We start from the raw sequence: 27,548 nt of genomic DNA on the forward strand, positions 1-27,548 counted from the left end.
GGGGCTCATGGCTTCCTGTCCAGCAGGGGGGCAGAGCCCCCCAGGGGTTTGCTCAGGGGCTGGGGGAGTGGCCTGTGTGTGGGCTTCCCCCTGGGGCGGGGCTCCAGAGGGTCTGGCTCCCAGGAATCCTGCCCAGTGGCTGAGTCAGCAACTCTGGGAACTCGGGAGGTTCTCCTGGTCCACCTAACCCCCTGCAGGCCCACCTTCGGGACGGCTCAGCAGAGCGGGCTCATCTTCTGGCCGATGTCGCGGGTGCCCCACAGTGAGGCCAGCTCTGCTCCTGACGCTACCTGACCGGCTTGCTTTCCAACTCCCCGGCCACCTGGCTGGCTGCCAGGACTGTTACCCTCTCCCCACTGTGGGTTCAAGTAGCTATTACATTTTAGGCACTTGATACATATTTGTTGAAAATTATTAAATGAATGTAGTAGATATTCGACAAACACACTGAAAAAGCCCCAGCCTTATCTCCCAAGAATCTCATAGCCAAGGGCTCTCATCTTTCCAAGGTCAAGTTACATCTCAATGACCTTGATTCAGACCACCTGTGTTGTGAATGCCCCTCTGTGGAGGAAGGTGATGGCACAGGCGCTTTTGGATGACACAGGTCACCGCTTACACAGCAACCACAACACCTCCACACCCTTTAGTACTTACCTATTGGCTGTGCTTGTTCAACAGGGCCTCTGTCCACGCCCATACAGCAGCTCTGACCACGTAGGTTTTTCAGCAACGCTGGTTAAGAGGCCTCTCAGGTCAAGGATGAAGAAGGGAAGAGGCCCTAACCGGGAATCCACAAACCCGCTGGGGATCCATGAACTGGGATTTTAAAAAACTTACTTCTTTATTTTCACTAACCTAACTCAGTTTTGGCATTTCCTTTCGTCATGGGTGTGGGCAACAAGCACAACAGTATCAGCAGAACCTGGCACTCGTCACCAATGGAAACCGCAGACAGCTCCACACCACGCTGAAGCTGAGAGCAGATTTTTCAAAATATTGACACTCATCGCTATTTTAAAATTATGGCACTAATTAGACGCGCTGCTGGATCTTCTGATTTAATACAAAAGCACAGTGTTTCTAGATGCAAATTTTTCAAAATACTTTGATAACTGTTTCTCAATATCCTTGGTGTTCTGTGTAAGTCTCTGTATTAAATGCATTAAAAACAATATTATTCTGAGAAGGGATGCAAGACTCAACCAGGCGGCTCAAGGGCCCGATGGTGCTGAAACAAGGCTCAGAACCTCTAGATTTGAGAGTCTAATGTCTCCGCTGGGCTCAGACCTGCTGCTCATCAGATACAAGCTTTGTCTAAAAGCCGTCCGATGGGACGCTGGGGCTGCAGGTACAGGAAGCCAGGTGGGGGGAGGAGGCGGCGTAGTGGCTGTCCCTGGGGCAGGGACATTCCTGCCCTGGAGGTCTCCTGTCTAAACCAGCGGCTGCTGCATCCGTTCAGGGTTCCGAGTTCTACCCGTCGGAGGCGCTGTGCTCAGAGGGTCTCTCCTGCTCCGCAGACTTTCATTGTATTTCATGTGGTGCCTGCGGGCATGGGTGGATGTTCCGACATTGCCGGTGTGTTGGATGAGTCCCGTTGCTAAGAAACAAATCCCAGATGTTTCTTTAAACAAAAAGCACATTCCTCCTCATTCAACTCCTTCTCTTGGGCCACTTCGGGCCTCAATTTGAGCCTCCAGAAACATCCGATGACCTGCTCCAATGACCCCTACAGAGCTTGGGGTGATGGCCTTGGGCAGAAAGGGGGGCACCATCCCAGCCAAAGATGCCTGCTGACTCCGAGCAGGCGGCTTGGGCAGGAGGTCTCCTAGGAGGGACCAGCTCAGGCCCAGGGGACAAGACACCGCAAGGGACCTGTAAGCTGTGGCCCTGTCCTGGGGGCTCCTGGGGGCTCCTTTTAGGATTTCTAGGGACCACGAGCCTCACTATTTCCTGTAGAGGGGCTCCAAGTTAGACGTGTCAGGGGTGTCCAACCTGTGGCCCGAGGGCCATGTGCAGCCCAGGATGGCTGTGAATGCGGCCCAGCACAAAATCCTAAATCTACCTAAAACATCATGAGATTTTCTTTGTGTGGCCCAGAGACGCCAAAAGGTTGGGCACCCCCACAAGACCAAATCCAACCACGACTTCCCTCCCTAGAAGGTTCCAGTCTTCCTGTGTTCCTACCAGAAGGGCTCTGGGGGACACCACCCACCCCCCAGTCCCCAAAGGCAGGGACAGCTGGGTAGGTGGGCCACCTCTGGCAGCAGTCACTCCCGGGTTCCTTCTCCTGCAGCCCTGGCTTCGGGGTGCCACAGTGCCACCCAACGAGATTCCCAAGAGTTTCTCTCCAATGGGGTGTGTCTTTTTAAAAAATGCAAGTTCCCCAGCCCCACCTCACTCTCTCTACCAGACTCTCAGAGGGTTGGAACTGGATTTGACATTTAACAAGCTGCCCAGGGGATTCAAATCGCACTGAGGTGGCTGAACCACACGTCAGCCATGTTCCTGGCTGGTCCTTCTGTCCCCAGATTACTGAGCGCCCGTGAGGAGCCAGGCGTCGCACCAGCCCGGAGGTGCGTGCGGCGCTGAGGAGGACTGGACAGGCTCCTCTCAGACCTAGGCTGGGAGGGCTGGCTTCCCGCCAGTCGCGGCTCCAAGGATGATGACAATAATATGTTATTTTAAAAATGGAAAAGTGAGCAGAGGAGCAGAATAGACATTTCTTCGAAGAAGACAGACAGATGGCCGACGGGAACACGAAAAGATGCTCACCGTCGCTCCTCATCGGGGAAATGCAAATCCAAGCCACAATGAGATGCCACCTCACACCTGTTAGAATGGCTGTCGGCAAAAAGACACGAAAGCTCGTTGGTCAGGATGGGGAGGAAAGGAAACCCCCGTGCGCTGTAGGTGGGAACACAAATCGGTTACAACCATTATGCAAAGCAGCATGGAGTTTCCTCCGAAAAGTAAAAATAGAACTACCAGATGATCCAGTAATCCCACTTCTGGGGTACATCCAAAGGAAATAGAACCGCTATCTTGAAGAGCTGTCTTCACTGCCACGTTCACGGCAGCCTCAGAGTCAAGCTATGGAAACAATCTAAACGGATGAATAGATTTTAAAATGTCCTCTATTATCTACACAATTCAGCCTTTGAAAAGAAGAAAGTCCTGCCACTTGTGACAACACGGAGGGAACCTGAGGGTATGACGCTAAGTGGAATAAGACACAGAAGGAGAAATGCTGCATAATCTCACTCACATGGGGAATCTAAAAAAAAAAAGAGCCAAACCCCTGGTAACAGAGCATATAGTGGTGGTTACCAGAGGCTGGGGAAGGGGGGAGGTTTTTCTTTAAATCCTTTAGAACTGGGGGGTAGGGGGGATGTAATTGTCACTATGCTCCAAGCACTGTTCAAAGCACTTTATGTGTAACTGCTCGTCTAACTTTCAAGAGTCCTATGAACTGTGTACTATTGTTTCCCCCATTTTGCTGGTGAAGACACTGAGGCACAGAGAGGGTAGGTAACTGGCTCAAGGTCACAGCTATCACGTAGATACTCTATCACGTAGAGTATCACAGTTACCACAAGAGTGGGATCGAGGCCCTGAGCAAAATAAAGATGTTATAACCAGAAAAAAAAAAGGTCCCCAGGGATTTAGGGAAGCGCCCCAAAAGTAAACGAGTAAATTCAGGGTCCCTGGCTCTACATCAGCAAATGTCCTTTGCTCTGGAAGCCTCTGGCAAAGTGGCAGGCGTTTCTGCTTCTACTTGCTGTTCCCTCCCGGAGAATGAACTCTCCCTGTTCCTGGCAGGGGGCGCGAGGGCCAGCCCCGGGCTTCGGCACAGGCCACATGGAGGGACATATCATCAGGGGACAACTCGGCGGGCACAGCTCCCCACCAGGCCGAACATGTGGGTCTCAGGGCCGAGCCCTGAGGGCTCAAGGACAGGTGCTCCTCCCCCAGAGCAGGGACAGTGGCCACCAGAGGGGGCAACAGGCAGGAAAGCCCCAGGCCTCGGGGCTGCTGTCTCCTCCTTGCCACCCACCAGCCCCAGCCAAGTGGCCTGCTACTGATGCGTTGTTTTTACAAAGCTTTTAAATTAAGCCCGAGTAAAGAGAAGAGGCCGGAGCGGTGCTGCAGGCACCGTTCGGGTTCTGATTCCCACCCCAGCCGGGGTAGCGAGCTGCTTTCTGTCAGCTTTCCATGCCAAAGTCATCTGGGATATTTCAGGGCAGAATAAATGTCTGGGAAACCCTCGGAGCAGCCCTGCAAAGCATTACTACGGGCTGGCGCCTGGTCCAGGACAAGTCGCCCTCCCAGGGCCCCCGGCCGTCACATCCCAGGCAGGGCAGCCCCGGCAGCGGAGGTGCCCGCCTTCCCTTCTGCATCCTCAGCACCGCAGCCTTGGCAGGAGCCTCACCCAGAGCCTCCTGACTCCAGAAGCACAAAATGTCCTCGAACATCTCGCATTCATCACTCTTTCTCTCTCAATAAACACACTTAAATAACAAGTCAGCGGCAGCAGCAGCAGCTGCTGCCGCCAGAGAGTCTGCAGAATGGACAGTCCACTGGCCTCTTCCCACTGTGTGAGCGTGAGACTGTCAGCAGCAGAGCTGGTGCTCTGCGACTTTCAGACTTGTGCAAACCTCTGAACACATCCTTGTCCCGGGCACATTCAGGGCACCCGGCGTGCAAGCTCACACGTGCACAGGCACTAGGTGAGCAAGCTCACAGATGTATGCACACACAGATATCCAGGCTCACGTGCGCGCGCACAACAGATATGCAAGTTCACACGTGCAGACACTCAGGAGTATGCAGGCTCACATGCATGTGCGCGCACACCCAGGTATGCAGGCTCACACATGCATGTATACACCAGGTGTTCAGGTGCACAGGTGCACACACCAGGTGTGCACACACACCCTCTCCCAGGCCTCGCAGTCTGGCTTTCCAGGAACGGAGGCCAGCGCTCCGTCAGACAGGAAGTCGGGCATGTCCTCCTCTGGGTGGCCCTGTTGGAATTTCCGGCACCACGTAAATTATAACAGTCAGCACAATGGCTTTTCAGTAATTATTATTCCTCGTGATTCATGATTCTGTGTGACTCAAACCTCCGTACTGTGCCCAGGTGCTGAGTCACGCAGCGCCTAGCACCGACGGCCCTCGGTGGAACTCTCTCACACGAACCTGCGTCTGTCTTTACCTCCTCCTACTGGTCATAATCCCTGCAAAACGCTTTTCCGAAACGCCTTTAGTCACTAGGAAATTCTCTCTCTAATTTGTTCGGCTTCTCCCTCGATCCCCTTGCATATTCCGTTTTCTGGGAAATGAAGTTTAATGGTGAGCCAAACAAAGCCCCTCTGTGAGCCAAAGCAAGCACCTAGCTAGCATCGCTGACAAAAAGTTTGGTGCCATTGCGACCCTCCACCTCTCTCCCCTCAACCCCTGGCACTCCACATGGCTATAACATTATCTATTTGTTACCCAGGTTTTCTCGTTTAACAGCCATGTTATGTTTTTACTTCCTAGTACCGTCCATTGCAAATGTTCAGCATGCTGGCAGGATTGTGCACTAAAATGGGATTTTTTTCCCCCGATGAATCTGGATAAAAGGGAAAAAGAACTCTCAGGCTCTTCGCCACCCCTTGGGCAGCTCCAGCTGTCGGGTCCCCCAGGGCTTTGTGAAACCAGAGTTTGAGGGGGAAGATTGCAGGTCACTCTGACCTGGACGGGGCCACGGATCGGCAGAGTAGGCTCGCACGATCCGCCACCTGTTGACTACTCCACCCCAGCAGTGGAGTGGCCTCTTCTCCCCGATGGGGTCCACTTCCCAGAAGTGCCTCTCATCGACTGTGTGGTTCGGAGAGCCCCGTCTCTGCCACAAACATGAGTTCTTGGAATCAGGTTTGCAGCGTTTGAGGGAAGCAGCCATGGGCTGGCTGCCAAACTCACCGCCTACTTTCCCCCCCGACTCTGCGTATCCACCTCAGCCTTCCCTGTGCAAAAAAGCCCCATGAAAATCATGTTTATGGAAATTGTATCGCCATGGCAACTGTAAAGGTCTCAGCAGTATTTTTAAAATAGCAAATTACCAAAACCCACTTAGAAAAACATAAAATCTGTTTCCTTATGGGCATTAGCGAGCATACGGATTCTAACAAATACAAAATGCGTTTCATGATAGCATGCCCGAAAGTCAGTAGAGAGGGCTCCTGGCCCCAGATTAACAGGACAGAGGGTTGACTTCGTGAAAGTGAAGTTTAGTTTTCTTTTTCTAATAAGAAATTGCACTTCCGATTTAGTCTGGAAAATGACACCGAGACCTTCTGGTGCAGAAAAAAATGTGGGTAAGAGACCTGAGTTGCTGAAATACTAATTTCTTACTTTCTATTTTCACACCACTGATATTATTACCTTCCCCACTCTGCAAGACAATTCCATTTTTAACTCATAGGTTCTCAGCAGTTGCGTAAGCTTCTGCCGCTGTGATTGAGCCCGGCTGAATCTCTAATTATAAAACCTGCTCCTCAGAAGTCTGCACACAAATCACACAGGAGAGGAATAAAAAAAAAAAAAGAACACAGATTCCGAAGTATCCAACTAGAACTTTTCTACTTTTTGAAAATGTAATTGGTATGGCTATCAAAGGGGACCCTTTGAAGTAGATGAAGCACTAGTTTGGGGTGTCTTTTGTAAAGACTTAGAACCTACTAGGTGTATTTTGATGATTGTTCTCATGTCAAGGAATCATCGGGGCTTTGACAGCTCAAACGATGGAGGGTCTTGTTGTGAGTGGAAGAAAAATAATCCAACTATGGACAGACCATTTTATGCTTTAGCTGGTCTCCATCTTTAAAGGTGGGAGGTGATGGGGAGAAGAAGGAAATAATAAACGGAGGACAAAAAAAGCAAATGATGGGTCCCAGGGAGTGAGAAGTACACTGGACTGAGATGCTGATTTGCTTTCAATGTTTTTCTGTTTTGTTTTATTTTTTAATCGCAGGGAGGGTAAGGAGGAAACAGGCTGGGCAGATACTGCATCTTCCAAAATGATCATAAAGAAGAAAACATGTCCCACAGTCGCTTGAGAATGGTCAGCTAGTTCCGGAAGCTTGGCGGGTCTGCGGGTCCTCGTGCGCGGGAGAAACATGAGGGGTGGGCGGAGCAGTGAACAGGTAAGAAAAGACAGCGCCCCCGAGGGAGGGAGGGCGGCGGCGCTCCGGGCTCCCGCGGAGCAAAGGGGCAGACCCTGGCTGATCGCTGGGGAACGCGCTGGGCAGGCGGGCAGCCCAGAGGTCTCGGAGCCAAGCGCCAGGGGCCAGAGCTGCCCAAGGAGGAGCCGGGCTGCTGCCCGTCGTCGTTAAGCAACAACACGAAAAATCACAAAAGAAAACGCAGGAAGAAGCTTCCTGGTTTGGACCCCCGGTCAAGCTCAGTATTGTCTGCAGCCCCCGCCCGTCCTCTTCTCTGCCCCTCCCCCACCTGGCCCCCTCCCACGGCCCACGTGGGAATGTGGCATCTCACGAGCGCTGAGAGCCATTTGGAAGCTGGACGCCCACGCTTTTCAGACGGCAGGAGGCTCTGGCTCGTGTACTGGCTGTTCCAGAGCTTCCAGGAGGAAGTCTGTGCTGGAAACCAACTTCTCTCGGAAAACTAGGGGGAAGGGGCAGCGGGTGGGGTGGTGGGAGCAGCCGAGGAGGCGGGGCAGGATCCCACGGCCCATCTGGGGTGCGGGAAACAAAGGTCTCTGTGCCGGTGGGGGTCGCTGCAGGAAACAGGCTGGAGCCCAGGGCTTGATGAAGGGACTATTCCCAAAGGTCCAGGAAGGCCCAGGGAACCCACGAGGAGGTGAAATGAGAGGGCAGGGAGAGGGGGACGTGGGTATTGTCTGAGTCTGCAGAGAGCCGCGTGGAGGAAGGGGGGCTGCAGAACAGAGGCCACGGTCATGGTCAAGGAGCTGGAGGAGCTAACGCCCAACCTCTCTCCTTCTTCCCTCCATCCCTGCCAGTGCCTTCCACTGGTCAGCACTCCTGGAGCAGGTGAGGCAGGCCATACAAGTCAGCCTCCTGGCCCAGCACAGGCCAGGGAAGGGTGCAGAATGGCTGTGGGCGCAGGGGAGGGACAGGTGGTGGGAGCGGCCCCCCTTGCCCACCTCTGCAAGGGCAAGACTCACTCCTTCAGGCTGTGTGGCTTGCAGCAGAGCCTCCGTGCCCTCCCTGACTCAGAGGCGCGTGGGACCTGGAACCTTAACCTTGTTCCTTTTACAATCTCAGCACAAACAAGGAGGCAAGCATAATAACCAGGTGTGTACAAAGTAGAACCTGGACAGACAGCACCATCGGGCTGAGGATGCTGTCACGACAGAGCTGGGACAAGAAGCCAGGTTAGTGGACCTCAGCCTGGCAGAGGCCACACCCTCTTTCCAGCTCATTAGGGGTCAGCAGGTAGGGCTGGGACCCTGCCATGGGCTCTGCACTGGCCCACACACTAGGGGGAGGCACAAAAAAAGGTGGGGTGGAAAAGATAAGATGAACCCACATGATAAATTAGAAAACCCCAAATTAGACTGGGAGGTAGACCAGATAACCCCAAAGAGGAGACACCTGACTTTCATGCATCTCTTATTCATTGCTCCACCCCTCCCCGCAGTTGGTGCTAATTGTTTTCAGACTCATGTGAACAGCCATGTGTGTTTCCCCTCATGACTGGTGGTGGTGCCAATCCCCTGTTGTCCGGGGTGGTGGGTGGGGAACCCCACGCAGAATGTGGGGGAATGGGATGCAGACAGCATTGGGCAGACATCACCGCTCACCCTCCCCTGGGCCTGCCTGAAGAAGTGCTTTGGTCGCTCTCGAAGCATCCTGACACAGGGTAGGCCCAGCTCTCGAGTCTCCGGGGGAACCTGCACCGGGGGGTTGAATACATCCTGCGACATCAGCCGCATTGAACGTAGGTGAGAAGCTCGTAGAGAAAAAGAAAACACACAGCAGCCCCGCCCGAGAATGGGCCCAAGCAGTCAGCTCTCTTGCCAAAGCCATGGCTCTTCTCTGCTTCCCTGCCGCCCAGATCAGTTCCCAGACCCGTCTTCTCGGGATGTGTCAGACTCAGCATCTGGCCCTGGGCACCGACGCCCAAGACCAGCCAAACCTTCTGGTCAAGCCCAACCTGTGTGGTTTGGTGCGTCCTCCACTGGCCCCTTTTCTGCTTTGAGCCTCAGAACCACAATTATTTGAGCCTAAGATGATTATGGGGTATTTTTTTCCCCTTCTGAGTCAGGCCACGGAAAGATTCCACTTGTCTGTTCAGCTCACGTGACCCCTCAGAGCAGCTGAGGCTCAGTTGCGGCTCCGCCATGCGCTCCTGACATGGCGTGGTTACTGGTTGTTGGTTGAGGTCAGTTTCTTAGGGGTCCATAAATGCTTTGTGGACTCCATCCTGAGATGTCAGGAAAAAAGAGGAATAACCAAGAAAAGGAAGAATTCTCCCAATAGCTTTGTAGCATTGGGATCTGGTCCAGCCCTGGCTGAAGCATTTAAATTCCTGATTGGCCCCAAAGGATGACCACAAATGCAGTCCATTTAGTTCCAACCAGCCACTGCAAGGGAATTGACTTGTGGACACTGGCCCCAGCCTCCTGGGAAATTCACTTCCATTATAATCAAGCCCGTGCTGGTGGAGCGGAGAGGCAACTCACACTCCCAAATGGCTGCATCGAGCTTTGGTGTTAACCATGGGCTTTTAATACTCAGGGTCCCTGAGAAAATCTCTTTTGGGGGCCTGGGTGGGCCCTGCAAGCCAATGCCATCTTGTTCCACCACTTTCTCCCTGTGGCTCCAGGGGGCCCCTGAGTGAGTTAGAGCTGGTAGGTAGACCTGAAGGGATGAGAACAAGGACACGGTAACTTTAGGGGCAGTAATTTGGATTTAGGCGCCATTGCTATGCCTGAACTGTACGAGTGGGTCTGGCTTTGAACCATATGATTTTGTAACTTTTTATTTCAAAATAGGGTACTTTCAAACTTACAGAGAAGTTCTGAGAATAATACAGAGATCTCCTGTCTTTCCTTTACCTCGATCGCTGATTTATAGCCCTTTGCATGAGTGTTACCATTCTTTCTCTCTTTGTATTATAATTCTGCACCATTTATGAATATCATAGCCCTTCATCCCTTAATACTGCAGTGTTTCCAAACAACAAAGGTATTGTCTTACATATTCAGAGTATGAATATCAATGTTAGGAATGTGATGTGGATAGAATATTTCATCTGATCTACAGTCCATATTCCGATTTTGTCAATTATCCCAATAGATGTCCTTATCGGTATCAATTTTTCCTCCAGTACAGAATCTAATCCAAGGTCATGCCTTACATTTAGTTGTCATGTTTTAAGTCTTTTAAAATCTTTCATGACAATGATATTTTTAATATGTTTTATTGATTATGCTATTACAGTTGTCCCATTTCCCCCCTTCACTCCCCTCACTCTGTACACCCCCTCCCACCCACATTCCCCCCCTTTAGTTCATGTCTGTGTCATAAGTTATTTAGCTTCTACATTTTCCATACTATTCTTGCCCTCCCCCTGTCTATTTTCTCCCTACCATCTATACTACTTATTCTCTGTACCTTTTCCCCCTCTCTCCCCCTCCCACTCCCCTGTTACTATCCCTCCATGTGATCTCCACTTCTGTGATTCTGTTCCTGTTCTAGTTGTTTGCTTAGTTTGTTTTTGTTTTAGGTATGGTTGTTAATAACTGTGAGTTTTCTGTCATTTTACTGTTCATATTCTTTATCTTCTTTTTCTTAGATAAGTCCCTTTGACATTTCATAAAATAAGGGCTTGGTGATAATGAACTCCTTTCACTTGACCTTATCTGAGAAGCACTTTATCTGCCCTTCCATTCTAAATGAAAGCTTTGCTGGATAGAGCAATCTTGGATGTAGGTCCTTGCCTTTCATGACTTGGAATACTTCTTGCCAGCCCCTTCTTGCCTGTAAGGTCTCTTCTGAGAAATCAGCAAGCTAATTTCAGTCTGATGGGAACTCCTTTGTAGGTGACCGTCCCCTTATCTCTTGCTGCTTCTAGAATTCTCTCTTTCATTTTAATCTTGGGTAATGTAATTATGATGTGCTGTGGTGTGTTTTTTCTTGGGTCTAGCTTCTTTGGGACTCTCTGAGCTTCCTGGACTTCCTGGAAGTCTATTTCCTTTGCCAGATTGGGGAAGTTCTCCTTCATTATTTGTTCAAATAAGTTTTCTACGTGTTGCTCTTCCTCTTCTCCTTCTGGCACCCCTATAATTTGGATGTTGGAACGTTTCAAGATATCCTGGAGGTTCCTAAGCCTCTCCTCATTTTTTTGAATTCTTATTTCTTCATTCTTTTCTGATTGTGTTTTTTTCTTCTTTCTGGTCCATTCCATTGATTTGAGACCCAGTTTTCTTTCCATCACTGTTGATTCCCTGTGCATTTTTCTTCATTTTACTTAGTGTAGCCTTCATTTTTTTCCTCTAATTTGTGACCAAAATCAACCAATTCTGTGAGCATCTAGATTACCAGTGCCTTGAACTGTGCATCTGATAGGTTGGCTATCTCTGAGTCACTTTAAAGTATTGGTTCTGGAGCTTTGATTTATTCTTCCATTTGAGCCTTTTTTTTTTTCCTTTGGTCTGTTTGTGCCTGTTACGTATGAGAGGCAGAACCTTAGGTGTTCACCTGGGTGGAGCGATCCAGTCACTGGGTTGTGACGCTCTATGTGGGGGCAGGGTCAGAGAGGGAACAATGGTGCTTGCTCCGCTCTCTGTCGGATTTCAGTCTCCTCTACCGCTTCCCACAAGCAAACTGGGCCCTTCTGGTGCTGGTTCCCGGGTGGGTGGGCTTGTGTATGTTCTAGGACCCTGTGGCTCTCTCCAACAAACTCTCCTGTGAGCGCGGGGAGTCTCTCCCGGCACCTCAGCCTCCACAAGTGTTTTAAATCAGTGCTTTTAGGCTTTATTTCCTGGCGCTGGGGCCCTGGGTTGTGTGGTCTATCTCGCTGCCCTTTTTCACCTGGTTTATCTGTGTGCGAATGTGTGACTGCGGATAGCCAGCTGCCTTGCATGCTTCATTGGGTCTGCTAGCGGCCGCCTGTGCTCTGTGCGCCCGGGTCTGCCAGGGTCCACCATCCACCGCTTTTTCCTGCCTCGACCCCTCTCCACCGGCCACCGACCCCACCCCTGTTACCAGTCTAGATGAATGATTGTCGGGACTTCCGTACAGTTCAATTTTCTGTCTGTTCTGGTTGTTTTTTTGTTTCTAAATTTTTGTTGTCCTTAATTTCGGTTGTGCGAGGAGGCACAGTGTGTCCACCTATGCCACCATCTTGGCCGGAAGATCCTGACAATGATATTTTTGAAGAATACAGGCCAGGTAGTTGGAAGAATGTCCGTAATTTGGGCTTTTCTGGTATTTCCTCCTGAATCAGTTCGGGTGTTGCATCCCCAGCCAGAAGACCACAGAAGTGGGGTGTGTCCCTCTTAGGACACCACATGGGGAGGCCTGTGGTGTCTGTCTGTCCCTCTCCTCACCAATGCTAATTTTTGAAGTTTTCTTGAGATAGACTTCACATACTGTAACATTCACCCATTGAGTAATTCAGTGGATTTAAGTATATTCAGGGTTATATGACCACTAGCATAATCAATTTTAGAACATTTTCATCACTCCTCAAAACACGCGTACCCATTAGCAATCACTCCCCAGGTCCGCTCAGCTGCCCTACTCCCCCACCCCTGCCCCCCACAATGACTTTCTCTCTCTTCAGATTTGCCTGTTCTGGACATTGCATTTCAGTGGAATGACACAACATGTGGCCTTTTGTGACTGGCTTCCTCCACCCAGCATCATGCTGGCAAGGTCCAGGTAAGGTGGTTTTTTCCACCCAGCCAAGAGGCTCTCTGGTTTCTTCACTGTATTATTTTTTTCCCTTGCAAGTTATAAACATTCTGCGGAAAGACACTTGAAGATCCTGCTAACGTCCTGCTCCTCATCAAAACGTCCCCCTAGATTTAATTTGATGTCCATTGACCAAACTAATCTTTATTAAAGCAGTTTACTAAGATTAATCACCTCCACCATTCCCCTCCACCCACCACTTGTCATTAGCTGCACAACTCGAAAAGATGGATGGTGGCCTGGCTCTTCTCAGTGCCATGGCTACTGTCCCCAACAAACCCCCCAGAGCACAGGCCCTATGCCCGTGTCCTCCCCCGAGTGACCAGAATGCCAAGGACGCCTCAGAGATAGGCATGCTGTGCTGCAACCCCGCCTCCATCCTGCCTGCAGCCCAGAGAACTCTGTCCCTCACCTCCCTCTGAGCTAGGATCGCTAGAAGCAACATGAAAGCCTATGTCCTTTGGAGAGGGGCTCACTAGGTTACAGGAACCAGGACCTGCTCCTGGCTGCGCCACCAGAAGCCAGTGGGCGTACATATCCTCACTTCCACCCGTACCTGTTGGAAAGGTGCAGGAGCTGGGGGAGGGGAAGTGGGGAAAGCAGAGCCCCTGACCTCAGGGAGATCATTCAAGAATTAGATTAGACAACTGAAGAACAAGGATTTAAGGAGAGCAGGAGAAGTGTCCCAAGTGGCTTGACGGTCCCAGGAAGGAGGAGCTCACCACACAGTGATCAAGAAAGGCGTGGAGGGACTTGGGAGATGTGCCTTGAAGGCCGGGTGTGGGATTTAGACAGGATGGTGGGGGAGGGAGTTCTGGGCCGGAGCAGAAGTGCATGGGCAGCACCTGGTGAGAGCCAGTTGCCCAGTCTGATTAAATAACGGGAGGCAAAGACTAGGTGAAGTTCATTGAATCCTTGTGGGTTCAACATGGGAGATGAACTTGGCTCCAGGGCAACGGGGAGCTACTGAAGATCTCAGAGCAGAGGAATGAAATGATCCCAGCAGAGACACAAGCAGACAGGTGCTTAATCTGCTAACACAGAAATTTCTTAAAACAGTAATGTAATACCATAGCCACACTGAGCGGGGACCCAGAAAGACTCATGCCCATCTGAACTGCCGAGGCCACTCCCTTCCCCAGCTTGGCCCTGTTGGAAACCACCCTGCTTGGTTTCAGAAGCTGTAACCCCCACCAAGGCTAAGGCTGAGGGAGTGACCTTGGACCATAAGCCACTAAGGAGACAAAGCTTATCTCCCTGGCAGGAGCACCACTTCTGCTCCTTTCACTTCATCCATAACTGGCCCCCAATGCTTGGTCGGTTAGCCAATGACGGGTAAGATTCTCCAAGGGGTGAACGACCTAAGACAGGCACGATCATGTGGGAGGCCCCCAAGGAAGGACTTTGGGGGTATAGCAAAAGGGGGTGGTGGACCCTCACCCCTCGGCTTTGACAAAGCCTGAGTCCTCATTCTGTCTGCAAGAAATCTCCTAATCTCTTGGCTGCCTTACTTCCCCTGCTCCACCTAAGCCTGAAACAATGACAGGGGGTGGTGCAGCCCTGTGCTGGAAAGGGCAATCAGGCCTAAGAAAGAATATGTAAAATCCTGTGAAACCTACTTTGTTTAGAATGCTCTCAATTAAATGATAAGGGTCCAAACAAGAAGTAAGTTTGTTCCTCAAAGTTTTACAGCTCTTTAGCTACCTGACCCTGACTCAAAATAGGCCCTCAGAGTTCTTTGTTATCTACTGTTTGATCCTTACTGCCTGGCAATGATTAATGAGCTTTACCTGAATTCTTGTGTAAATGAACCCAATAAAAGCCCATGAGGAACAGGCTCCTGGCCCTTCTCCTTTGAGAGATCGGCCACCTTTCCTCCCCAGGCAGACCATGTCTTGGTCGACTTATTGTCATCTGTGGCAGACAGGTGGGGCCCTGTGGGCAGAGCCCTGCCACATGGCCGAACGATGCAACACCCATGGCCAGGGCCAGAGCCCAGCTGTCTGCTCCTCGGACATGCCCCTCATTGAAATCATGCTCCTGGCGCCATGCTATTAACGTTTTCATTGAGAAAGTCTTCCTTCTTGGTGAAATCCTTCTTTTTAAAACAAAACAGAAAATAAAATATGACAACCTCCCAAACAGTGTTTGCTCCGAAAGCCTCCAGGCTGCCTGTGCCTGGCCCATCTGCGGCGCTGGAGCGGGACGCCTCGGAACAGGAATGCCTGTACTGGCAGGACTCTGAGACCCCGCGACACAAAGATTCCCAGACAACCGCTCCTCCCCAGAAGCACCTGCCCTAAGGTGTTCGTGACACATTGAGCTTCTGAGGTTCAGGAAGTTGTCAAATAGTGAGAGTGGAAGGCAGGGCAGGGGAAGGAGTTTGCTACACCTTGAAAAAGTGACTTTGATGATATGTAAATCTATCTCAGTAAAGCTTGTAGCAGGGGGAAAAAAGTCTGGGCAGGGAGAAGGTGGTCCAACTGGCGGGATCTGATGCGGTCACTGATAGGTCACTGCTAGGTCACGTGTTGTCCTCTGAGCCCACCCCTCGCTTTCTCGAGGTCTCTATAAAACACCGGTGCACTCGTTTAAGTCAACAAATTGTCAGGAAGCACCCAGTACAAGCCAGACGCCATGACGGGCAGGAAGGCCTCAGCCTGGGGTAAGTGAGGGTACAATTGTGACTCAGAGCCTTGGGGGCCAGAGGAGGCCTCGCATCTATCACATGAAGGGCCGGAGTGGCCCCGAAGCTGCCTGGCCCTGGGAAAGATGGACCATTTTCTTTGTCGAGGCTTCAGGACGGGCTCTTGTACCAAACACCGAATTATCCTTAACCCCAGGTGCAGCTTCTCGGCCCACAGAGACCAAAGTCTACTAAGTTCCCAGCTCCACCAGGGGACCATGGTCATGGCCTCACATCCCCCAGGTCCCAGGACAGCCCTGGTCTTATGCCTTTTTAGTCCTTCCAAGAGAAAAAATTACTTCTTTACTGTAATTTCAGAACTTTCCTACAAGAAGTGCATAATTAATTCCTGGGTTCTGCCTTTTGACCATGCAGATAATGTCCCCTGATCATTGCCTCAGCTTCTCCGTAGACACAGAATTCTTAATTAAGGTGGCCGGGGGAAACCATGCTCAGCCAGGCCACCGAGACGCAGCAGCCAGCGCGCACCGGGAAGCCGCCGAGCTGAAGACCCCACAGCACGCGTGCTCCCAAGGCCGTCCCACCTGGCCCAGGGGACGGGGCTTCCAGGCCGTAAACCACTACCACATGCCGACCTGTGGGGCTGGCCCGTTCAGACACGGACCTAGGAACAGCCCTCTCATTTTCATAGTGAAAGAACCAAGAGGTCGAAGTCCTGTGGGGACATTTGTGTGTGTGTGTGTGTGTGCGCGCGCGCGTGTGTGCACGTGCACACACACACACCCATGCCCCAGTTTGCTGCCCCCACTCGGAGGTGCCTCAGGCCCAGGCTTTGGGAAGCCTCCCGCTTGGTGTGGTAAACCAAGTCCTGGAGAAGGTGTCAGATCTGTGAGCTGTGGCCAGTGCCCAGGAATGCCCAGGTCTCAGCTCAGGGAGTTGCGTGGGACCAGGATGCTGCAAAAGGCAGAAGTGCATTTTGGTCTCCCGCCCACCCCAGGTGCCACTCCAAGGAAAACACCAGAAATGATAAGCGAGAACAAGGAAATTTTGCTGATGTGAATCAGCAGCGATAACCCTTTCTGACCATGACGGGGGCGGGGGGAGGGAGGAGGGTTTCCTATTGATAGAACATAATGACCTTGTGAGGTGGCTGAGCAGGAGTTATCGTTTCCATTTTATGGATGGGGAGACTGAGGCCCGGAGAAGTTAAGTGGCCTGCCCAAGGTTCGATGCTACCGAAGAACCGAAACCAGCTCTGAGGGCCACCCACTTTCCATGACGCTGCAGCTTCACGAATCGGACACAGAACTGGAAACATAACTTCGTCCGGTGCCCTCTGGGTCCCGCTGCCCTTTCCCCTGGAGCCGTGTTCTCTGGAACCGTCCTCTAACCCCCGTGCACCCGTCGGTTGGGCCGCAGCAGCCATCTCCCCCTTCCCTCCCTAAAGCACATCGACCACCTGCACTCAGCACACTCCACCTGCCCAGCAGACAGTAGCCCCTGGACCCAGGGGCCAGGTCTTCCTGGATTTAGCGTCTCGGCTCAGCCCACACCTGGCACACGGCAGGAGCACAGAGCACATCCACCCGGTCAGTGACCTGCCACTGAGGGCACTGGGAAGTCCGCTGTCCTCTGCTCAGCACCTGGCCTACCCTTGACCCAGACGCCAACCTCCCCAGTATCACCTGCTGGCTGACCACGCCCACTCCCCACAGCAGCTCAGTCCCTCGCAAGGTCTCAGGAGAAACGTGGAGGCTGTCACCCCCCTTTGAGGGGTGAACCTGACCCGGTCACCCCTCAAAGTGCCGCTGCCCAAGCTGCAACTCAACCCATGATGGGGCACGCCCGACGGGAGCCTCACTGAGCCGGTGTCATTAGAGGCTTCCAAGAGTGGCAGGGGGGCCTCTGACTGCATTATAACACTTGGTGCAGTGACGCGTGTGCATCGGGTTATAAATGACCCTGCAACACACGTGTAGATGGGGAGTGTGGACTCTGTGGGGTGCAGACAGGCGGTCACAGATCCTCCCCAGCACTTCCCCGTGGTCAGAACACCGCCATAGTGTTATTAGAGTCGCAACCCTGTGAGGGGGATGTGCTTTCAAGACAATGTTCATTTCATTTTTCTAATTATAAAAGCCACAAATTTTTACGCTCATTTTAGAAAATCTTAAAATTATACAAGAGTATAAAGAAGAACATAATTACCCATATTCTTACCACCTATAAACGTTTTAATGTATTTTGTTCCAATATTATCTACCAACCTATCTGTCATCTACCTTGTATTTTCTTGATTTTAACATGCCAGTGGTCATAAAATGCACTATTAATTTAGCAACAAGTTTTTAGAGAAAAAAATGAAAGAAAAACAAAAATTCTTATTCTCAATATCAATGATAATACACATCTCTAAGTCAGAAACACCCAACATGTGGGGAAAGGAGGCACCTTAGAATAAAGTGAATAAAAAACATTTGAGAGCATACTGCCGGCACAATGCTCAGCCTTCCTTCGCTTACACCCTAGAAGTGGGCGGCGCCACCTCATCATCGGAAACTCGGGGTAGACACCCTTTAAACGGGTACAAAATGCTGTAGCATAAGGGTAGCCACCTTTTGTTTAGCCACTCTTCTATTGCTATCGTTTGAGTTTGTTTATAGTTTTCAATGTTGTAAATAATGCTTCATGGCACAACTTTATGCATAAAATTTTGCTCATGTTTCTGATTTTTCCTTCGGATAAACTCCTGCAAGTGGAATTGCTGAATTAAAAGGTAGGGACTTTTTTTTAAATCCTCACCTGAGAATGTTTTTCTTCATTGCTTTGAAGAGGGAGGAACAGAGAGAGAAAAATTGATTGTATGCCTTCTCACACTCACCCCAACTGGGGATCGAACCCTCAACCCTCCAAGCTACAGGATAACACTCCAATCACTTGGAGCCACACCATCCAGGAAAAGGGTGGGCACATTTTGAGACTCTTGATATAATTGCTACACTGCTTTCCAGAAAAGATGTCCCAATTTACATTCATATCAGCAGTGTATGGAAACCTTCTTCTCCTTCCCTGGCATTGATTCTTATCCTTTAAAAAGAAAATTTAAGTCACGAATGCACACAGTTTTTTAATTAAACAGAGGGAAGGGGGCTTTTAATGAAAAGCAATAGCCCCCTATCCCAGCTCTCCCTGCTCTGAGCACACCTTCCCTAAGGCGATCCCCTCTGTCTCTGGTTTTAACTCATGCATTCATTCATTCATTGACCCATTCAACTTGCATCTATTGAGCATCTGTTAGGGACCAGGCACTGCTCCAGAGTGCAGGGACTCAGCAACAAGCAAAACAGACCCGAAACACGAACAAGACGCCCCACCCTCACGCAGCACCCGTTCAAGTGGGCTGCAGGAACTAGATTAAAAAGATAAAACATGCAGTGTGTTTGTTAGTGAGAGTGCTCTTAAGGAAGACGAAGTGGGAAAAACGGAGTTTGGGGAGGAGGGGAGAGCTGCGATGGTGAGATTGTCTGGGAAAGTGTTGTGGGCTGAATCGTATCCCCTCAAAGCTCCTATGTCAAAGCCCAAACGCCCAGGACCTCAGAATGCGGCCGTGCTTGGAGATAAGGTCTTTGAGGAGGCAATAAGTTAAAACGAGGTCTTCAGGGTTGGCCGTGACCCAGTAGGACCGGTGTCCTTATGAGAAGAGGGGACTAGGACACAGACAGATGCAGAGGGAAGACGGCCATCTGCAGCCAGGAAGAGAGCCCCCCGGAGAAACCAACCCCGGCAGCACCTTGCTCTTGGACTCGGCGTCAGAAAATAATTTCCGGTGTGCAAACCACCAAGCCTGTGGTGCTTTATGACAGCTCTAACAAACTGACACTGAAAGCCTCACTGAGTCGGTGACAAGGGAGCAGAGACCTAAGGATGTGAATGAGTGAGCCACGCGGCTCCCTAGAGGACACGTCCCCCGAGCAGGAGCACATGCGAAGCCTGGAGGTGAGAAGGTGCCTCTGGTGTTTCCCAGAACGAGCGAAGAGGCCAGCAGGGCCGGCGCAGAGTGAGCACGAGGGAGAGGGGAAGATGAAATCAGAGCCCTGGCCGGCGTGGCTCAGGTGGTTGGAGCGTTGTCTGCAGACAGAGGGGTCGCGGGTTGGATTCCCTATCAGGACACACACACCGGTTGTGGGTTCAATCCCCAGTCAGGGCACATGCGAGAGGGCAGCCGGTTGATGTCTCTCTCTCTCTCTCTCTCTCTCTCTCTCTCTCTCCCTTCCTCTCTCTCTCTACACACTATGAAAAACGTCCTTGGGTGAAGGTTTTGTTGTTTTTTTTTTAAAGATGAAATCAGAAACACAGTGGGGGCAGATAGATGCCATGGAGCTGCACCGTCTCCAGTACAGCAGCCCCCACAGCTAGTGAGCACCTGGACGGGGTTAGTCCAAAGTGAGATGGTGGCAAATGTAAAACTCACACCAGATTTGGAAAAATTAATATGTAAAAAAGGAATATAAAATATTGCCCTAATAATGTTTATACTGATATGCCCTGAATGGTAATATTTCGGACACACTGGGTTAAGTATAATACAGGGGTGGGCAATAGTAGGTTACAGTTGTGAGTACACAAAACAGAGTTTATTCTTGTATTATTATTTATTAATTGCTGTGTTTATTTGTATTACAACTACAAACCTACTTCTACTCACCCCTGGATGCTGTTCATTTCACCTGTTCCTTTTTATTTTTTCTAATATAGGTGCTAAGACATTTTAGATCACATCTGTGGCTCATTTATATTTCTTTTGGAACGTTCTGGCCCAGGGCCTTGTGGGACCTGAGCTTTTACTCTAAGGGACATGGGAGCCACTGGCAGGCGTACAACTCAGAAGTGACATGATCTGACTCACGCGTGTTTTAAAAAGGTCACGGGCATCGCCACATGCAGGGCAGACTCTGTGGGAAGTCAGTAAAGGCAAGCAGACCGTGTAAGAGGCCCCTGAACTCATTCAGCAGAAAGTGGAGGCCTGGACCAGTGAGGGAGAGGCAGGATGGTGAGGAGTGGTCAGATACCCAATAGACTTTGAAAGCAGAGCCACGAGTATTTCCTGGCAGATTGGGTGTGGGGTGTGGGAAGAAGAGGAGGCAAGGATGAGTCCCAGCTTTTGGCCTGGCTTCTGAACAGATCCCATTTGCCGTGACAATAAAAGATGAGGGCAAAGCATTTGGGGAGAAGAAAATCAGGAGTTTGGTTTTGGATAAGTTGACCCTGGGATGCCTTTTGCTTTCCAGTGGGGCAACGTTGGCAAGTGGGTTGAACGTAATGCTCTGGAGTTCAAGGGAGGGTCTGAGCTGGAGATCTGGGTCTGGGAGTCATCCTCGTTAGGATGAAGTATAAAGCCTGGAGACTGAGCGCCAACATCAAGGGAGTGTGTAGGCGGAGAAGAGATGGAGATCAAAGAGAAGATCAAGATCAAAAGATCAAGTGGCCTGGGGGACTCCCAAGTTCAGAGGTTGAGGAGAGGAGCAGAGGAAACGTGAAGTATAAGGAAAACCAGGAGAATCCCTGGCTGGCGTAGCTCAGTGGATTGAGTGCGGGCTGCGAACCAAAGCATCGCAGGTTTGATTCCCAGTCAGGGCACATGCCTGGGTTGTGGGCCACGGCCCCCAGCAGCCACACACTGATGTTTCTCTCTCTCTTTCTCTCTCCCTCCCTTCCCTCTCTAAACAATAAATAAATAAAATCTTTAAAAAAGAAAAGAAAAAACCGGGAGAGGATGGCGTCCCAGGAGCCAAGTGAAGGCAGCAGTTCGGGGAGAAGGAAGCGAGTGCTGTGTCCAGTGCCACTGAGACGTCCAGGGAGATGAAGACAGAGAACTGACCACTGGAAACAGCAGCAGCCCGGGGGTGGCTGGCAATCTGGTGAGTACGGTTTAGGTGAGTGATAGGGCAGAACACGATGAGAGCGGGTTCAAGAGACAGTGAGAGAAGAGCAACTGGTGAGAAGAACTGGTCAGTAAGGGGGAGAAGACAAAGGGGCGACGGCCCGAGGGGGAGGGTGGATCAGCAGAGAGCTATGTTTAAAAGACGGAGGAGAATTTCAGCCTGCATGCATGCTTCCCGGAATGAGCTATTCAACAAAGAAAAATCGATGATGCCAGGAAGGGTGGGAATTCTTCGGATACTGCTCTAATCTCCAAAGGTTGCTTATGTTGCCTTTTCGTGTTGTATCAACTTCAGGCATCAGTTACGGACTCTCTACTCTGGTATTACAGGAGTTAGCCTACCTCCATCACCCCCAGCTCCGTGCCACACTTGTCCCCACGTTGTCCCAGCACGTGGCTATTGTCCCATTGTCCCCACAGATCCCTGTGTCAGTGCATCTACTGATTACCTTGGTAACCTTTCTTTTTCACTCTATCAACTACAGACAGCATCTCTCGCTCCCCCACTGTGCAGGAGGAGGGCATCCCCTCCTCTTACCCTACCCTCCACGTATCAGCCAGCTTTGGTGGGTGTGCTAAGACAGTAACAACGCTCTACACAACAAAGAATTCTTAGCAACTCAGGCTCATTTCTCATTCCCATGCCATGTCACACTCTGCTTCTGATGTCCTCTTTCTGTTAGGGACCCGACTGAAGAGCGGCCCCCACCGAGATCTGCCACTCTCACGAGAGAGGCACTAGAACAATGGCAGAACCTCAGGAGGCCCCTTGAAGCTTCTACTCCGGCATGGCTTATGTCACTTCCACTTACATTCAATTGGCCAAAGCAAATCACGTGCCCAAACCTGACACCAATGGGCAGGCAAGGAAGTACGCCCCGCCCACAGGAGGCGGGGCAAGCCACGGGAGGACAGTGAATAACTGGCAGCAGTAATTCAATCTATCACAATTGCTTGCCCTTCTCTTGTCTTCTACTTGCCAGCTTCTTCAAGCTGTGCCTTTCATTTTTCATCGTCAAGGTGGAAAATCTTTATACCCTCCTTTGTAGCTATTTTAAGTAGAACTTCAGTGCTTTGCGTTTGGTTTTAGAAGTTCAAAACCACTGAGCAGCCTTTATATCCTGGTGACGAAGCAAGTATTCTTTGCTGCAGAGCCAAAGAGAACCTAGGAGCCCACATGTGCACCACTGGCCCAGCGACAGGCCCCCCGCACTCAAAAGGGCCTTTCTCGCAGCCCACCACGTGCTCAAAATCAGGCCGTGTCTTTATTTGCTTCATATGACAGCTTTGTCTTTCATGAAAAATTTTTCTTGTTTTTCCAGAAGTTTTTGATGGCCTCTCTTTCCTTTGTTGGTAGAAGAAACAGGTACCTTCTTCACCATGTTCCTAAAATCTTCTAAATTTTCTCTCTGTTGTCTGGAATCTTTCTATTCTTCTTTTTGAAACCTGCTGGCCTTCTGATCTCATTGGGCAGCTTCCTTCATTTTGGGATCCTAACGCATTTGCATGACTTTGTCTTTACCGCAGTTCTTAATCTCCTTCTGTTTCTCTTGCTTATGTTCTGCGTTCTGTCACAACTTCAGTTTCTCGAAATGTATCCCCCCTCATGCCGTCCTCAGAGACCACTTTCCTAGAAACTCCCCCTCACCCCGCCTCCCCACCCCCGGTCTAATGAAGACTGACACCTCTCCAGGCCCGAGAACAATTGTATCCTGGGGTTGCCTTCATGGCTGTCCTGAATTGGATACATTATTTCCTGGATCACTTATCTTCCTTCTTAGTTTACACTGTTGTCTTGCTAAAATACATCCTCAAATAACTTCCTTTAAAAGGTTGAGTAGGATCTAAGCTTCCTGGGTCCTTGCCTGGGTGCAAACTTCCAGGTCCTAGCCTGCCTCACTTCTGTGCAAAATAAAGCTGCTGGACCAGACGATTTCTAATGCCTATTCCTGGAGTATCATTCTAGTTCATATGTATTCACAAATGATATACAGTACCAAGGAGAAATTTAAAATGGTTGCTGCTCTGAAGGAACTCACAGATAAAGAATAAACTCTTGAAACAGTAACAGAAAGTCAACAGTACAAAAAATGCCACAAGGGAGGACGTGGTAAATATCAGAGCCTCAGGACTGGAGGGAAGAGAGAAGGAAGCAGCTGAGCCAGCCTGTGGTGCTCTTACCGGGGAAGCGAGGCTTCCGTGGAGTGTCAAAGAGTAGGCGGTATATTAGGCATAGATGAAATATTCATGAATATTCAACAGCAGATGAATGGCCAACATTAGTCTGATGCAATGGTTAACGGCCAATGGAAGCTCTCCATCCCACTTTCCCTGCCACTACCGGAGTCATCGACATTTTCACTGCACCAAGCCAACAAGATAGATACCATTTTTACACGTGAAAGTGTAATTTTACCCCTGACCAACAGACAAACTCTCTGGCTGTTTGGGAACATAGCAATGAACTTGCCCTGTGTATCTGAGTAACTGCATATCCTTGTATATACAGGCCCCACTTATGGGACTATGCAGGCACAGGCGGTGGTCTTCATCAGCAGAATAGGAACTGGGGTGCCTCTCTTTACCATCATCCACTGTTAAAATTCGTTTCTATTGTTCCAGTGAGGAGTCAGAAAGATGGTAAGACACGCCTGCTTTCCATCCGCTCCCCAGGAGGGAAGGAAGCTTCAACAAGAGATGCTCGGGCCGAAGGCCTGCCCAGTCTGCAGAGAGTAGGAGTGCAGTGAGGATGGGAAAAGTGTGGGGGTCCCGTGGTGGATCTTCCCTGCCAGGTGTGACCTCACACCACTTCCTCTGGGAGGTTTTCTCTGACTCCCAACCCAGGAAGCATTAACTGTGGCTAAAACGCTGTTTCTGCTGCCATCATAGCATTTATCAGATTCAAACAAAGTTTGCATCAGTTGCTCTCAATAACCTATGACATCCCAGCTGATGTATTCATCGTCACATCCCCAATGCCTGGCGTGGGGCAGGTGCTGTGAGTCTGTGCAATGAATGAGTGAGTGGATTCCAAGTATTTTCCATTTCCTCACAGGGCAGAGCCACACATGAATATTGAGTTTTCACAGGAGCTTCAGATGAGCCAGGAGGACCTGGAGGAGGGGAGGGTGGGGTGGGGAGACTGCCTGCAAGCATTGCCTGGGCTGGTTTGCCATATAGGGCCCCACTGCAGGTCAAGGTGAGCAGAGAGATCAACAGATACACAGCAGAAAGGTCCAGAAAGGCGCGCGTGCGGGCGCACACATAGGGACGGACCCAGTGTCAGTTCTGCAGAAGGGCAAAGCGCAAGAGGGACCCACCCCCTCCAGCGCACTGGAGCCCTGAATAAGCTCTGAGCAATCTCATTCCGTCCTCCCAGGCACCCAGAGAGACAGGTGTCCCTAGATCACAAGCGGGAAACACTGCCAGGAACCAGGACCCCTGCAGCGTGGAGAGGGCCAGGGGCCTGTGCACCCGGTCTACAGTATCAACCAAAACAAAATGAAAAAAATAAAGTGTGGATTCAATCACAGAAAACCCGTTAGTCTGAACACCCGTGACTCACCTGTCTTATTACTTCTGTATTTTCCTTATTTTCTCCTGGCTTCCCAGAAAGGTTTCTTACAAAAATCCTACAGGATTCTGAGAGGGGAAAGCCAGGTCCCATCATGGGGGGTATGGAGGGGGGGGCTGGGGGAATGGCAGCAAAGGTACCTAGTGAGGTGCGACCCAGGAGGGCGGTCACAGGTGCACGGGGGTGGGGGGGGCGCAGCTGCGGGCTCCTGGGGGCGGCTCCCTCACTCAGCAGGGCCTGGGTACAGCCCCTCCCACCTGGCACCCACTCGTTTGTTTCCTCAAAAGACCATAGGGCGGCATTGACTTCACCACTTAAAAAAGAAAAGTGGAATCAAGATGCAGCCCTGCTCATGACTGTCACATCCCGGAGAGAGGGACAGGCAGTATGTTCACACTCCAGCAGGTGGGAATTGCCCACAGCCAAATTCGCACCAGGTCGCCGCCCCGCGCAGCGTCTAACGATGCAGAGAGCCGGCCTGTGCAGAGAGCCGGCCTGTGCCGAGGGCAGGCTTAGGCTGCTGGCGGCATCGCAGAAGGGGGAAGCACGGCTAAGGACCACCTAACCCCCTGCTCAGACAGATGTGCCTTCTGCTCCTGGCCGCCGCAGCCCGGCAGGCAGAAAGACAAGGAGAAAGTGAACACGTCCTGCGTGGGTGGGCGCGCGCGCTCTCTCAGCTCCGCGAGGCCGTGAGAAAGGCCAACGTACGACAGAAAACCACTTCTAGCTGACCCCGGTTTTTGGAAACTTGGAGCCAGATGCTGGCAACTGGCAGGCGCGCAGGGGCAGGCCTGCTCCTGGAGAGGGCACCCAGGGGCCTCCCTCTCCGCCGCGCACGGAATTGGAGAGGCGGGACCGCTCAGCGCGAAAAACAGCGAGTGCCAAGCAGGGGAGTGGGGGTAGAGCGTGCAGAGATTTGGGACGTGAGGACCAAAGAGGGTCTGGAAAACTCACCCCCTCTCTCACACACCCTTCCTCACCCCCATCTCTCTGGTGGGCCCCTGTTAAAATTTGGAACACGGGTGCCGTCAGAGTCCCTCCAGCCAGCCAGACTCCAGCACAGAATTACACGGGCGCGCTCTCCACTTCGAAGGGACGGAAGGGACAGGAGGGAGTTTGGGGTCACCTCTGGCCATGTGCGGTCCAAACCCACAGGTATCCAAACTAATCATCCCTCCCCCGCTCCCGCGGCGCCCCGCGGCGGGTGGGGGGGGGGCGGGTTTGTCAGCGGAATCGCCGCCTCTTGGAAAGAAGGGGAAGGAGCTTCTGGCTAAAGAGCTCTCGCCCCCACACGGTCCGCACCCGCGAGCTGCAGGGTGTCTTCTAAGCCCGGCTTGCCTCCCTTTCCCCCGGCAGCGCCGACTTCTCGGACTCCCGGGACTTGGTCGGCGCCGGGTGTGGCCACAACGTTCCTCCTGCCCGGGTCCCGGGGCCCTCGGAGAAAGGGGTTCGCGGGAGGGTGCATGGTGGAGAGAAGGGGCAGGATTTCGGGGAGGCTGGAGGGGAGCCGTTCTGGCCGCCGCCGGCGGGCTACAACATTCCCCGCAAAGTTTCCGGCTCTTGGGCCGGACAACCTCGTTAACAGGTGGGAGAAGGTGAAAGGCTGGGTGGGCGGCCCTGCGCCCTCCCGGGCGCCTGCTCCGCGCGCTGCTGCCACCTGCCAGGGGGCGCTGGGAGCGCGGGCCGGCGCTTGCAGCCGCGAGCGCCACCCGAGGGTCGCAGTCCCTCCCCTGCCTGCCCTCCGCGGCGGGGCCCGGGGCGCGGGGGTCGCGGCCGCCGTGTCTTACCCAGTCCCGGCACGAAAGTGTTGAGGAAGAGGCAGATGACGGCCACCGGGAAGGGCATATAGGGGATGGCGGCGCGCAGGGGGCCCTTCTTCTCGCGGACCTGCACCACCACCCCGCTGGACGAGGACGCCCCCCGGGGGTCCGCCGCCGCCGCCGCCGCCGCCGCCGTCTCGGCGTCTTTGTGCGAAGACTCCATGGCGGGGCGCGCTCCCCGGGAGCCGGGCTGCCGCAGCCGGGGCTGCTGCCCAGCGCACAGGGGGCGGGGGACGGCCGGCGCCGGGCTCCGGGCTCCGGGCTCCGGGCTCCGCGCCGAGCTCAGGCGGCCAGCGTGCTTCGGGTGCCCGCAGCTGGCAGGGAACCCGCACTCCCGCGTCCCCACGCGCCTGGCCCTCTGCCGCGCGCTCCGCTGCGCTCCCACACCCCCGGCTGAGGGGCGGAGAGGGCGGCGTGACACTCGGTGACAGCACTCCGACGCCCCTCCCCGCTGGGCCCCTTCCCCGCCCTTCTCTCCGCCCCCCACCCCACCCCGCTAAAAGTCCCACTTACAAACCAGGGCGAAGGGAAGAAAGTAGAAGGGGAACACAGAGGGAGCCGGTTGTCCCTCCAGATACTGGGAGGGATGGACAGACTTCGCCCTCCCTCCACAGGTGAC

General features: G+C 52.1%; 1 protein-coding gene across 2 annotated transcripts in view; it reads right to left on the reverse strand.

Moving 5' to 3' along the window:
- Positions 1-27,308, reverse strand: part of STUM (stum, mechanosensory transduction mediator homolog) — a 47,692-nt gene extending 20,384 nt beyond the window's left edge. For both annotated transcript variants that reach the window (XM_045818088.1, XM_045818078.1), the window contains exon 1: positions 26,897-27,308. In XM_045818088.1, the coding sequence (XP_045674044.1) occupies positions 26,897-27,092 (196 nt within the window). In that variant the 5' untranslated portion in view covers positions 27,093-27,308. The remainder of the gene's footprint in view (positions 1-26,896) is intronic.
- Between the last annotated feature and the right edge of the window lie 240 nt (positions 27,309-27,548).

Source organism: Phyllostomus hastatus, unplaced genomic scaffold, assembly GCF_019186645.2.
Source record: "Phyllostomus hastatus isolate PE091 unplaced genomic scaffold, TTU_PhHast_1.1 phas_contig_148, whole genome shotgun sequence".
Taxonomy (NCBI): domain Eukaryota; kingdom Metazoa; phylum Chordata; class Mammalia; order Chiroptera; family Phyllostomidae; genus Phyllostomus; species Phyllostomus hastatus.